The sequence below is a fragment of the Muscardinus avellanarius genome (genome assembly GCF_963383645.1).
Source record: "Muscardinus avellanarius genome assembly, chromosome: 20".
NCBI lineage: Eukaryota > Metazoa > Chordata > Mammalia > Rodentia > Gliridae > Muscardinus > Muscardinus avellanarius.
In genome coordinates, this window is record NC_137806.1 from 32,094,159 (window position 1) to 32,107,631 (window position 13,473).

General features: G+C 40.4%; 1 protein-coding gene across 1 annotated transcript in view; it reads right to left on the reverse strand.

Annotated features, from left to right (window-relative positions):
- RYR2 (ryanodine receptor 2) overlaps window positions 1-13,473 on the reverse strand; it is a gene marked incomplete at both ends in the record, with an annotated part of 554,680 nt that overhangs the window by 296,399 nt on the left and 244,808 nt on the right. The window contains 3 exons of the mRNA XM_080717126.1: window positions 3,426-3,538; window positions 6,314-6,392; window positions 9,762-9,836. Coding sequence (XP_080573252.1) covers window positions 3,426-3,538; window positions 6,314-6,392; window positions 9,762-9,836 — 267 coding nt within the window. The remainder of the gene's footprint in view (window positions 1-3,425; window positions 3,539-6,313; window positions 6,393-9,761; window positions 9,837-13,473) is intronic.

Consider the following 13,473-nt stretch of genomic DNA (forward strand, 5'->3'; position numbering starts at 1 on the left):
ATGGTGGTACATTACCTGTTATCCATTACTTATCAGGTTTAGACAGGAAGATCACAGATCCAAGATCATCCTCAGCAAATTAGCAAGACTTTCAGCCAGCTAGTGAGACCATTAAGAAACAAATAAAACAGGGCCAGGAGTATAGCTTGAGATAAAACACCCCTAAGTACAATCCTCAGTATCAGAAACATGTATTTATGTATTTATAATATATATAAATCTAAATTTGTTGGTGACGTGTGTGTGTGTGTTTATATGCTTTAACCTTTTTCCATAGGCATAGATCACCCAGGTCAAAAACAACATACTATGTAAGAGTTAAGAGGCTTACAAGAGTAAAATTCAGTTATTTTTCCTTAAAACCAAGGTTCAGAAAGCTCATGTACATCTCCTGATCAATACACATCACCCATTGCAACACAGCACAGAATACGTCAGGGCTTAAGTAAAGCTTATTCTACAGCGGCACACAGCATCATCCCAGAGACCTACATGGCGACTGTCTTCAACTACATCAGTGAGAAGAGAAATGCTCCAGGCTTTCTCCTGGCTATGTAAGAGTAGATGCTCCGCATAATGGCTCCCGTCAGGTACACGAGGTGCCACTACGCCTTTTTCCTGTCTTTATCTTGTTCCCTAGAAATGAGAAAACTGGAACTTAAGTTGTTGGTAATCTGAAGCTGCCAATATCCTCAAGCCTCCCTACCCCCATGCTTATAAAGTAAAGCAGAGCCAGGCATGGTGGCACATGCCTGTACTCCCAATACTTGGGAGGCTGAGACGGGAGGATCTCAGGTTTGAAGACAGCCTCAGCAACGTTTTGAGACTCTCAGCCACCCACTGAGCTCCTGTTTCAATGTAAAATATATAATAGGGATGGGGGTATAGCTCAGAGGCAAAGTGCCCGAGTGCAATCCCTGGTACCATTAAAAAAAAAAAAATCAGGCTTCCAACGCCATTTTCTAGTGATGCCTGATCTCATCAATCCAGCAGGAGGGCCAGGGTAACCTGTCTGAGAGTACAGCGCCACTAGGACTCGCCAAAAACACACTTTTACAAATCACCAAAAAATCACCAATGGCGGTCCACGGAGCTTCGCCAGGGCTGGCGCCGTCGGTTTTGACCTTTAGGAGAGAACCAATTCTGGAAAAACAACCCAACTCCTTTGAATGCACACAAAATTCTTTGGAACATGATAGGAGATTAAGGTTTAATGACATGTGAAGATCATGATAAGGCAGCCTCCTATTTAGCTCAGCACTTAACTTTTCTTGAAGATGTCTTTTGAAAGGCGTGCTTCAAGAAACAAAATGCTGTTTGTAAATTCTGCTGTCAAGGTGGATATTACTGTCTCTCGTGTCTTATTCTCAGTGTTATTTTTCATTAATTATCAAAAAGGAGAAAAATTAATGTCCTAAATTTCTGAGATAGACTTGGCTATAATAAGTATTTAGATAATATATCAATTACATGTATGGGAGAGAAAGTAGAAACTATCATCAACTACTAAAGTGTTTTTATTTTCTACTCTTTCAAAGGATTTCTTATAACTTCTTTTATTAATAGTTTGAGTTCTTGTACAGCAGAACGAATACCTTCACCAAAAATTTAAGAGCGCGTGTTCTTACATTGTTTATTTATAAAGTATATCTCAGGGTTTTTATGAGAGATTTCGTTTGTTGGCAGTCCTGGGAATTGAATTCAGCCTCACACAATTATTGAAGAACACCCCTAGCCCTATATTTTTTAAATATATACAGTGAAAACTATTTTGACAAAATAAATGTTAATTTATATTAAAATGGCTGTGCAAGATGACAGAATGCTAGTTTTGTTTTTATCGTGCTAAAGTTCAACACTTATTTCTATTTGGGTTTATTTCTTAATAATTAATACACAGATTTATGCAAAAACATTATGACTAAAGCTGTTAAAGTAGCATATTGCTGCCTATAGACCCTCCCTAAACCTGTAGGACTTTGAATAATCTGATGTTTATCTTATTCCTGCAATTGGACTTTTATGTTTTTAATAAATATAAATTTTCTAAAGGGTTATACTTAACCATCTTCTATGTAGGATTAAATTTTGAGATGTTCTGCAAAAATATAAAAATAAAAAAAACCAACAAAGGGATACCAGCCTCGGTTAGTTTTACACAAGTAACATTTTTATGTATGGTAACTAGAAATGAATTTTCTGTAGTGATTAATGCAACTGCTCCATTTCTGAAGTCTCAATCTTCAGACACTGACAACTGGGATATTTATATGCATAGTCACGTAGAGCTTAAAATGCTCCATTTTATGCTTAATTTCTGTTATGACCTTAAAAGAGACTATTCTGCACCGAAATAATTTTTTCTTCTATGAGTTTTAATTTTCTGGGAATTTCTGTATAGAATCATTCTTTGGCAAAACTGTCTCTTATTAAACAAGTTAAAAATAGTGTCCTCACCAGAAAAAAAAGAGTATGTATTTGATGAGCCAAGCTGGCTGTGCTTCCCTGTCATCTCAATACTTGGGAGGCTGAGACAGGAGGATCACAGGTTCGAGGTGAGCCTCAGCAACAGAGCAAGACCCCCAGAAACACGGCAAGATCCTGTTTTAATATAAAAAATAAAATAGTACTGAGTGTGTAGAACAGAGGTAGAACGTACCCAGGTTCAATCCCTGGTACAAAAAAAAAATATTCAATTATTAAACTTCTTCATTCTCCCATTTCTGGCCCCGATCTTTTGAAATAATGCAATGTCAATAATAGACAAACTGTTCTATGTCTTCTGTTTACCACGCCAAGTGCTCATCACATTATCCTCATTAATATCAAAATAGGTCATCACATTCATTCAAGCAGCCTTCATACCCCGAAGACCTGGGAACCTGGAGTCCTGCCAAGATGGCACTTACCTTCTGTTCAAGAAAGAATCCAAGATGAAGGAGTCAGAGGATCCCAACCACGCCCGTCGTGATCACAAGGGAAGCCTGCCTACGGGGACCCAGGGAGCCACAACTCTAGTCACGCCACAATGGCCTGCTCTCCCCAAGTCATTAACAGCTCCCGTAGAGATGTGGGTTTCTAGACAAGCCACTTTCCGAATTCCTGTATAAACCTTCCAGAGATCATTCCCTCTGCTGGTCATTCATTTCCTTTCTGCACTTTTATTGGCTCCTTGGAATCTCACATCACCGGGTAGTTTCACAGTGATGGTGTCATACAAGCACAAGTACTGGGTGGGCTTCCCGACGCTCCCTCTCCGGTCCCCCTGGGGTGTCGAGATCGACACTGGTATTCTCACATATGCCCAGAATGTCGATGGATGGAAGTGTTTCCTCCTCCCGCTGCATGCCCGTCTCCTAGACCAACTCCCTGGCCTGTCATCCATCACAGAGGCAAGCCCATGGTCCTGATCTCCTGGTACTTACCAAGTACCTCTCAGAGGACACGCTCACCAAGATGAGGTCATCTCCAACCCGGACTTTTTCTCCTTCTGACCGCTGCTTGGAGGCGGGATGTATCGTCCACCAGCAGGCCTCGCCTGCAAGGCGACAGCAAGAGGGACAGAATAGTCTTAACTACAATCCATTTTCTTCACCAGTGGCTCCATCCACATGACTTTGAGAAAGGTGACATTTCATGCAAATTAATCTGAAGCCACGGAAATCTAGATAGTTTAGCCAGATTAGGTTATCATAAGACATACTCGGATGCAAAGCTGCTTCTCCTAGGAATTGGCAAAGATCGGTCTCAACCTGCTCCACAAACACACAAAGAACTCTTTAAAAAGATTTTTTTAGGGGCGGTGGATGTATCTCGATGGTAACGTATCTAGCACATATTACAAGCCTTGGGTTCTATCCTCAACACCCACCACACACACACACACACACACACACACACACACACACACACACACACACACACACACACTTATATAAACCATCCAAAGACCAAATCTACCAATCACTGTCTGATTTCAATCCTTATGCAACCAGGTGGCTTTGATCCAGCTGTACCTCTAAGTATCTTTCCAAAGGATCTAACCTGCCCACGTTGATTTCTGTTAAAGCATCTAGTTTGCTGTCACTTTTTCAAGAGGATGTTGGGTTTTGCAATATGACAGGAGCTGCATTCTAATTTTATTTTGAAAATCTCCAGCACTTTGGGGGGGGGGGTGCCAATGGAAAAAAAGATGGAAAATTTTGCCATCTAAATCTTACCAGTTTTTTACTGGCGATTGAATCCAGGGGTGTTCTAATTTGACCTACATACACACTATCCCCATTTTTAAAATTTTGAAACAGGGTCTTTACAAATTGCAGAATCTGGCCTCAAACCTGTGATCCTCCTGTCTCAGCTTCCAAGTACTGAGATTACAGGCATATGACACCATGCCCGGTTGCCTCATACTTTTAAAAAGCAAACTTAAGACTTTCTTTTTCATTTAATAGTGTGCTAAAATACATTAAGTAAAAAAAATACCAAAAAGAATAAATGAGCCTGTAGAAATGAAATCAAAATAGAAACTATACATTTATCTTTTTGATACCTAGAAGTTTCTCTTACACAGGAAGTGTGTTGGTCCATTACAAAGTGGATTCATAAACATCTTTACTTTTAGCCACTTGTTTATGAAGATTTAAAGAATTAAGGAAAGCAATTCTATTTTTGGCTGTAGTTAAAATATAAAAATTCTACCTATTAATGGGGTACCATGTGATGTTTTGATACATACATAAAATATATAATGTTCAAATCATGCTGAAGAGATCTACCTTCCCAAGCATTATTTGTTGTTGGTGGAAACATTTGCTCTTGTAGCTTGTTGAAATATACAGTCTATAACTCATCAGCGTTGCCCTTCCCTGAAATAGCACACCGCATGTTTTTTGTCATTTTGTTTTGGTTTTGCTCTGCTGGGTGTGGAACCCAGAGCCCTGCAGACCTTGGGCAAGCGCTCTACCACTGAGCCCCAGCCCTACCACGAAGTATTTCTTGAAAGGGCCAGGGTAAGGAGATAGCTTGATCCCTCCCCCTTGAAAGGAGCAACTTAATAAATGTCAGACTAATTCCTTCTCATCTTCTACTTGGATTTTTATCTATTTTCAACTTTAAAAGTCACTTATGTTCATGGTAAAACATTAAGCAGTCAAGTTGTACACGGGGTTATAAAGTAAACGAAGCCCTCAAGAACTTAGAACAAAAAGACAAAGTTTGTGTTCCCATTTTGATTCTCCCCAAGGAAAAATGTTTTATTTGTATTTCAGAAATACAATTCTGAGAGGCTTAGACAGGAGGATGGCAGGTTTGTGGACAGCCTCAGCTACTTAGTGAGGTCCTCTGCAACTCAGTGAGACCCTGTTTCAAAATAAATGAAAAAAAAAATAGGGCTGAGGGTACAGCTCAGAGGTAGAATATCCCTGGGTTCCATCCCCAGACCCGGAAAAAAAAAAATGCATGTTGTTTTAGATATGTAACATAATGCCCCATGAGCAGAGACATGGAGACTATTTTCTATTTTTTACTTGAATATTGATATTCAATTACATTGCATGCATTTACATTTTTATGCCTCAGCTATTTTTTTTTATACTCGAGATCTAGTTACACCCCCAGACTTGTTTTTATTTTGCAACAAGTTCTCACTAGGTCATTGAACGTCGTATTACTTGCTGAGGTTGTCCTTCGACCTGCCATCCTCCTGTCTCAGTCTCCCAAGTACTGGGATTACGGGCATGTACCACCACACCCAGCTTTACTTAAGCTACTTTTTTCCAATACTGGAGATGGGACTCAGGGACATTTTACCTCCACGCTACCCCCAGCCCTATTTTTTTATTCTTTATTTTGAAACAGGGTCTGACTTGCAAAGGGCCTCCCTAAGTAGCTGAGGCTGTCCCTGAACTGTGATCCTGTCTCAGCCTCCCAAATGCTGGGATTACAAGCATATGCCACCATGCTCGACTTAAGCTACTTTTTAAGAGATGTGCAGTAATGTTGCATAAACGAATAAGTACACAGTACCATATTTCACATCTCAGCAAGTCGCACAGCACCATGTCTTTTTTTTTGCTAACCTATGAGAATAGGGTTTGAAATCTAGTTTGAATATTCAAATAATTACATGTGAATAACCAACAACAAATATATTTCCTCCTTCTACCATAAACATTATGTAGAAAAACATTTTTTCCCTGACTCTACCCTCAAGAGCATCCATCTAAGGTATCTGCATTGTCTCATCCAATTTCCCAGGCCAATCCCGGCTCCGCTCTCCTCTGAAGTCAGCTTCATCCTAGCGCTAGACACTCACCTGTCGTGTCCTCTTGCAGGCCAACATCAAACGCCAGCTTATCCGTGGAAGACCGGGAGGTGGACAGGCAGCAGAGATACTAGAAACACACAATCGGGAGCCGTCACTACACAGGGAGAGTCGTGAGTCTTACTATGACAAGTGACTTCATAGCTGCCTATCTCTGCTGATTGGCTTTTTGAAAAAAAAAATGATGCTTCCATCTGCTCAAAGGCAAGGCTTTTAAACATCTGAGGTAGCACGGCACGCATACAGCCCGCATTAGAAGCCATCTTCTAAGGGAAATGTGGTCTCTCTTCAGTGACTAAATGACTACAGAAAATTGCTCTGTCAGTCCAAGAAGACAAGTAGCTGTGATGTGTCTGCACCACGCTCTTCTCATGTGTTATTCATGGCCATCGGCAAAAGCACAACCTTATCTGACAGAAATCTCTCCCGGACCAAAAGTTGAAAACTAACCACTTTTATCTGCCAGTTCTGCTTTCATTTAGAAAATGCTGGCTCTTTGAAAGCCACTCAGGACTGATCTTGGTACAGAACTTGCCAACTCCTGCAACCAAGTAGCATCCTGTGTATTAGCACATGCGGCTTCTTCTGGAAAAACCAACATCTCCTTATCACTCCGCAGTCCATCCTTGGGTTGTCCTGCCCGCATATTCTTAGACATACAGTTTAGCATCGTTTTTCAAACCTATTTCCCCACCCCTAGCCCAACTTCAAACACCTTGTTAAGTGTTTTAAGGATGAGGACACAAAGAGCCAAGCTCAAAATATACCACCATCCGCAGGAAGCACACTGCCAGTAAAACCAAGAGCCTGGGAGAGTACCCAGAGATAATTCTGAGGACTGAGCAAGTCCAGGCTCTGCCAGAAGCTCTGGACAATTAATGTGAAGGCTATAAAGTTCCTTTTAAGGGAATAGGGCCCATCCAGCTAGATGGGTGTCCGTAACTGTGAGGCAGCTGGCGATGAGCTACTCGGAAGCAGATATGCTGGCACTCCAGGGGAACGTCCGTGCCAAGGGATGTGGAATCAGTTTGCCCTGGAGACTCGGCTTCAGCCTCCTAGCTACAAAGTGCTGGTGCCTAAAGGTTATAGAAAAGAGGCTTCGTGGGTGCTCAAACCTATATTTAGCCTGTGTTAGAGTATGCGGCCCACAGGGGTCTCTGAGATTTACAGGTTTAAGATATAAACCTCTATCTTTATTCGAGAAAAAGTACTTCATGAAACAAATTTCCCAAGCAAAAATATAAAGTGATACCAATTAAAGTCACTTGTAGCACTTTTCAATAATACTGTAGTACTAGGCATTGGATTATCGAGAGACATTCTTTTAGTCTTCCAAGCTACATTGAGGTAAGGACAATCCTTCTAGATGTTAAGTTTCATGAAGGCAAGGACTTGGCCTTTTTCACCATATCCAGTATATAGAAAGGAGTCTAGCTAAGTAATATTTATTGAAGGAATTATAAAATTATCAGACACAATTACAGGCTTCAAGGGACTCAAACAAGGCACCCGCGGCTGCCCAGCTTATGGCAGAATGAGACTGAATCCATTATCCAAACACCAACCCCAGCTCTCATCTCCCAGAGAGCAGTTTTCTTAAAACATCATTTCACCAGTCATTTCAGGCATTCCATGTGATGTCATTGCCCCTGAAATTCTTTTCGTGAGAATCTAATTGCTTTATACCAACAAACTGCTTTTCTCTATTTGTCTTGTATCTAGCCACTCTGCTGAACTAGAACTTTATCGTTTCGCCGTGTCAGGCCAAGACTTTCAGGGCAATGTTGGATAGCAATAGCAGAGAGCACATTCTTTTATTTGTTGGTTTTAATTTTTATCAAGAATAGCTTTAAGGTCTCATAATTGGCTATGAGTGTGATGTTGATATACTTTATCACTGGGGAAATAATCAGCAATGTTTAGTTTATAATAAGAAGATTATCTGTTTACGTGATGTAACACACAACACTAGCAAATCATTAAAACCACACCTATACTTTCATGATTCTTCTCTTCCAGTACTTAACCTTCTTTGTGTATGAAACTGGAGGTGGAACCCAGGGGCATTCTACCTTCAAGCTACACCCCCATTCCTGTTTTTTTCTTCTATTTGAAACAGGGTCTGAGTTGCAAAAGGCCTAAGTATCTGAGGCTGTCAACAAATGAACCGCGATCCTCCTGTCTCAGCCTCTCAGATGCTGGGATCACAAGCGTGTGCTACCACACCTGGCTCTGACATTTAAAATCAGATTATTGCCAGGAGTGGTGGCTCCCGCACTTGGGAGGTGGAGACAGGAGGATTACTCAGGTTCAAAGCCAACCTTGCTGGTTTAAGAGACCCTGTTTCCAAATAAAAAATATAAAATAGGTCTTGGAGTGTAGCCTGGAGGTAGAAGGGTTTACAGGAACCCCAGTACCACCAAAAAATAAATAAAATAAAAATCAGATTATTACATTAACTATCCATGACTGGGATTTACAGTCTGTATGCGCTTGTTGGATCTTAGTACTAAGGCTATGTTTAGCCTCTGGCACAAGAAAATTATACAATATGGGAACTCCTTTGGAAAAGGAGTTCTTCATTAGATTATACTTCCAGATATTGGACCATAAAATTATGCTGGCAAAAAAATGTGAATAACATGTAAGTGTTCATGTTACATTAATATTTAAAGATCAAGGTACAAATTTAGTTATGTAGTAAGACCTCAATTGTGTAAAAGGCATTTTAAGAGTAGAAAAAACTGAAATGGTTTTAAAAGTAACCGCCAACATTCTCCCAACAGTGTGATCAGAAGAATTTTATCTTGTGATTTCCAAGTATTACAGAGTACATATGGCTTTTAAAATTTAATAAAGCCTTATAATGATTAGAATGAAATTTCTATAAACTATATATTATGTGTACTTAGGTTAAAATAAAGCGTCTTCAAAATACATAAATAATGTAGATGTTCCTTTTTAATACGTAAAACAGAACAGAGAATGAGAAATCTGAGAAGAACCCAATGGATAACTGGATGGAAGAAGTGGTTGATAAGGGCAATAAGCGTGCCTAATTAAGGAAGACAAGTTAGAACGCAGAAGTGACATTGGAGTTCATTGGGCCATATTTATCTTCTAGAAGGACGTTATCATTCTTATACATGGACTCCTTAAAACAAAAGCAAAAGGTATTTCTTATTGACTCTGAAGCCTCTCCTCCTTAGAATATTCTATACAAAGACACTAAACACAGGAGTTACATAATGATAGAAGGACCTTAAAGGCCATGTAAGCTAATCTTACAAATGAAGAAACTCAACAGTGCACAGAGACAGTCAAGAACAAACACCTCTTAAATGTATGAATATCATCGATGAAATCAAACTCCCAGCATCTCCCAAATATGTATCCCAAGTGAGCAGTGTGACCCGTGCTAGATGAACGCACAACTCACCATCCCACTGTAGGAGTGACGCAGCAGGATGGCGTGTCCATAGAGCAGGGTCCGATGGCCTCCACCTTGAGCAGTCTGTACAGAGATAGGAGAGGGTAGAGGAGAGAAAAAAGCCATCAGCAAGCTTAACTACGCTGCTAAAACGCTCTTCTGCCCTCAGGGGGAAGTTTACTATAATAAGAAAGCAGGAAAAACTACTAAAGCAAAGTGCTACGGGAATAATTTTTAAGTCGTCACACAGCTGCCAGGGAAGCCTATCCTGTGGGTCAGCATTTGTTTGACCTCTTGCGGGCCCTGCTTGTGTTCAGCAATTAACTTATAAACTATTTCTTCAGTTTAGATATTGTCTACATTTCTCATTGGAATATGGACTCCCTTGGACAGAAAGCATGTTACCCTGGGTCATCCCTATAACCAGTTGCTTAGATAAATACCAGACACAAAGTAAGAACCAAATATTGGCTCAATGACTGTCTCCCTAACATTGAAAATGAATCATATCAGCCTCCTAAAATTTTTTCATTCCTCACTGTTGCTTATGAGAAGATGTCTATTGCTTCTCCATGAAAATAGACTTAATCTTAGCATGCTTGGGAAGCTTGCTTAAACACATTCCTGGGCCTCACTGCTGGGATTCAGATTCACTAGATCTGAGGCAGACACAGAGATGGCACACTTCAAACACATCCAGTGATGCTGCTGCTGCCGCTGTTGGTCTGGGACCACTCTAGAAGGGCAGAGAGGGCACTCAGTCTGAATCCTTCATGGCCTTAGTTCCCCATTACCCAAGCACACCACACAACACTTACCTTTCCCTGACAGGCCACACTGCCCCGTTCCAAAATCTGCTTGGGATAAATATACGATGTCCCCAGAAGAGCTCACTTATTAATATTCAGGGTCAATACAGTAGACTCAAGGATTGTCATCCAAGCAGTGAATAAACCCATTGTGATTGCTCTATCTGGGTGTGGCTGCAGAGGTGAGCCCCTGAGGAGGAAGGGTCAACCTTGGGGATTGTATGTGTTTCTTCCTCCCTCTATCTTGCTTCCAACCTCTGATGTGAGCAGCTCAGCCCATGTGCTCTCTGTCCCTCTGCCACCATGCTCTGAGATCCGTGGTCCCAGCCTCACATGGACTAAATTTGAAACTAAGAAAATAAATCTTTCCTCTAAGTCATGTGGTCAAATTGTTTAGATTACGGCTGTAGGAATGAAGACTGGAACACTAACCTTCCATCTCTCCGTAGTTTTTTCTGCCTTGTAATCTATTCTTTGAAACTGAGGTCAAAGACCACCTCCTCTTTAAAGCCTCATTCAGTTTTTGCAAAAGTATTCCCTCCTTTGCCCCTCTGCACCCTAGGGTACACCTGCCTGCATCCCTGTCCACTCTAAGAACCTTCCTCCCCTGGACCAGACTGAACTCTTCCTAGACAATACCCTTGCTTCACCGCCAGCTCTGAGCAAACCATGAGGCCACTGTAAGCACTCAATAAACATTTGTTGAATAAAAAAATTGCACTGGCAGAGCCAATTATAGGCCCAGTAAGGACTACATGTAATGGCATAATTGTAGGTATACAAATGCAGGGTATTAAAAATATCCTGGGATTGAAGCATTGTGTTATAAGACTTAACAGGAATTATGAGTTTAAGATCATGAAAGATATAGACTTATGGCCAGGAGTTCTTTCTCCTTTTTGTAGAAAAGGATGTCTTTATGGATTTTAAGGATAAGAATAAGGATATTGGTCTATACTTTGCAAAATATGGGAGAAATGACTCCTAACAACCAATCCTCTTATTTCTTACAGCCTCATTTCTTAAAAATAGTCATGTGTTATACTTGACGAACTTCATAACCACTCTTGAAATAGATGTTAAATATTAGTGAAAGAAAAAATCTTAAAAACTATATTCCTTTATAGAAAGAGGCTTTCTTTAAAGAGTATGTTTCCTTCAATACCTGTGATTATAGATTAGAGAAATTATATTTACCTCATCTGGTCTGAGTTACTTATTTTAAGACAGGATCCCTCTATTGTCCAAGCTGACCACAAACTCCTGGGCTCAAGCTGTCATCCTGCCTCAGCCCCATATAGAGTAGCGGTTACATCAGCATGCCACCTTGCCTGGTAGAAATTACTTTATGGAAGGTCACCTCTTACTAGAATTAGGTTGCAAAGCTGTAAAATCCAGTTAACTTTACACTTGACAGTTACACCCACCATAACCTACTTGTAAGTCAAGAAAAAGGGCTTAATTTAACCTAAGTGTTCCTCTTACTATAAAGCTTTGCTTACACATTTCATATAACTGACTGTTTATAAATGTTCAAGTTTGTTTAAAGTACATACTTTGGATTTCTTTCAACTACGGCTTCCCCCTCCCTTTGGTGGTGCCGAAGATTAAACCGTAGGGCCTCTTTCATGCTAAACACACATTCTGCCACTGAATTACACCCCGGAACTGGAGACTTTATACAATTAAAGGTTTTGGGGTCTATTTTTCACTGTTCAAATGTTAATCTATGCTGTAGATTTAGGTGTATCAAGATTCTTATGGAAGTATGCAAATAAGCCATACTAAATTTATTTTGTTACCTAAGAAATCACCTTTAACACAAAGCAAATGCCATCTATGTCAGCTGGTCTACAGCTCTTTTCTTCTCATTTCATTTTAAATGCTACTATTCTAAGTGGCTCTAATATAAGAAACAAAACAAAATCCCTTCTCTTGAACAGGCTAATTTATGCAACAAGCATTTATCAAAATAACTGTAAAGGCCAGATGTAAGCAATGAGGTATCTTAGTTTTATCTTCCCTTTCTGTGTTTTTCAATTTGATCAAACATGACAATTTTCTTGTTAAATTTGGTCTGGGTTCCTGCTTTACTATACATATATATGCTGCTACTAGAGAGGCAACCAAGAGCGCTTTTACTTACCTTTGAACCCACAGTTCTGTTTTTATTTTAAGACGGTCTCTCTAGGTTGCTGAGAGCCTTGCCAAATTGCGGAGGCTGGCTTCGAACCTGTGATCCTTCAAGCTTCCCAAGTACTGAGTGGGATTATAGATGTGTGCCACCATGCCCAAGCCAAGTGCTTCTGTACTGCCTCTGATGTAGGAAGCTACTGGTAATTCAGAAGGCCACTGACACCAATCAGTGGCTAGCCACCTCCAGGGGTAGTATTTCGAAATTATTCAAGACCTGAGTGGATTTCCCAGAGCACTTTCAATGACAGAAGGTCACCCCTGCTAGGTGATATATTACAAGCAATAATAAATGGATACTTTGGGGCAAGGTGTCTTCTCTCTAGCTATGCAACCCAAAAATTAAACACACAGGAATGTTACCATTTGGGACTCTGGAGAGCTCAACCAAGACCAAGTAGGTAACCCTCCGTCAATGTATGGGACAGCAAGCTCAAGCTCTGCCTACCTTTCGATCACTGAAGTTGGAGTTTGTGATTTAATCGTTCCTTGGGATCTAAACCAAGAGCAAAGTCATGCTTTAACTGTACCATTTGCAAGGGGAATTGGGCAAATAAGTTTTACACACCACAAATAAACCTTCAATTTAAAGTCATGCATACTGGCGTGCTGAAGCTTTAGAATGTAGTACTAAAAAACACACTTTCCTATTCAAGTATTTACTGGTGTCTGTCCTCGGAGGTACTGTGTCTGGGCCCGAGGATTTTTCACCTAAATTC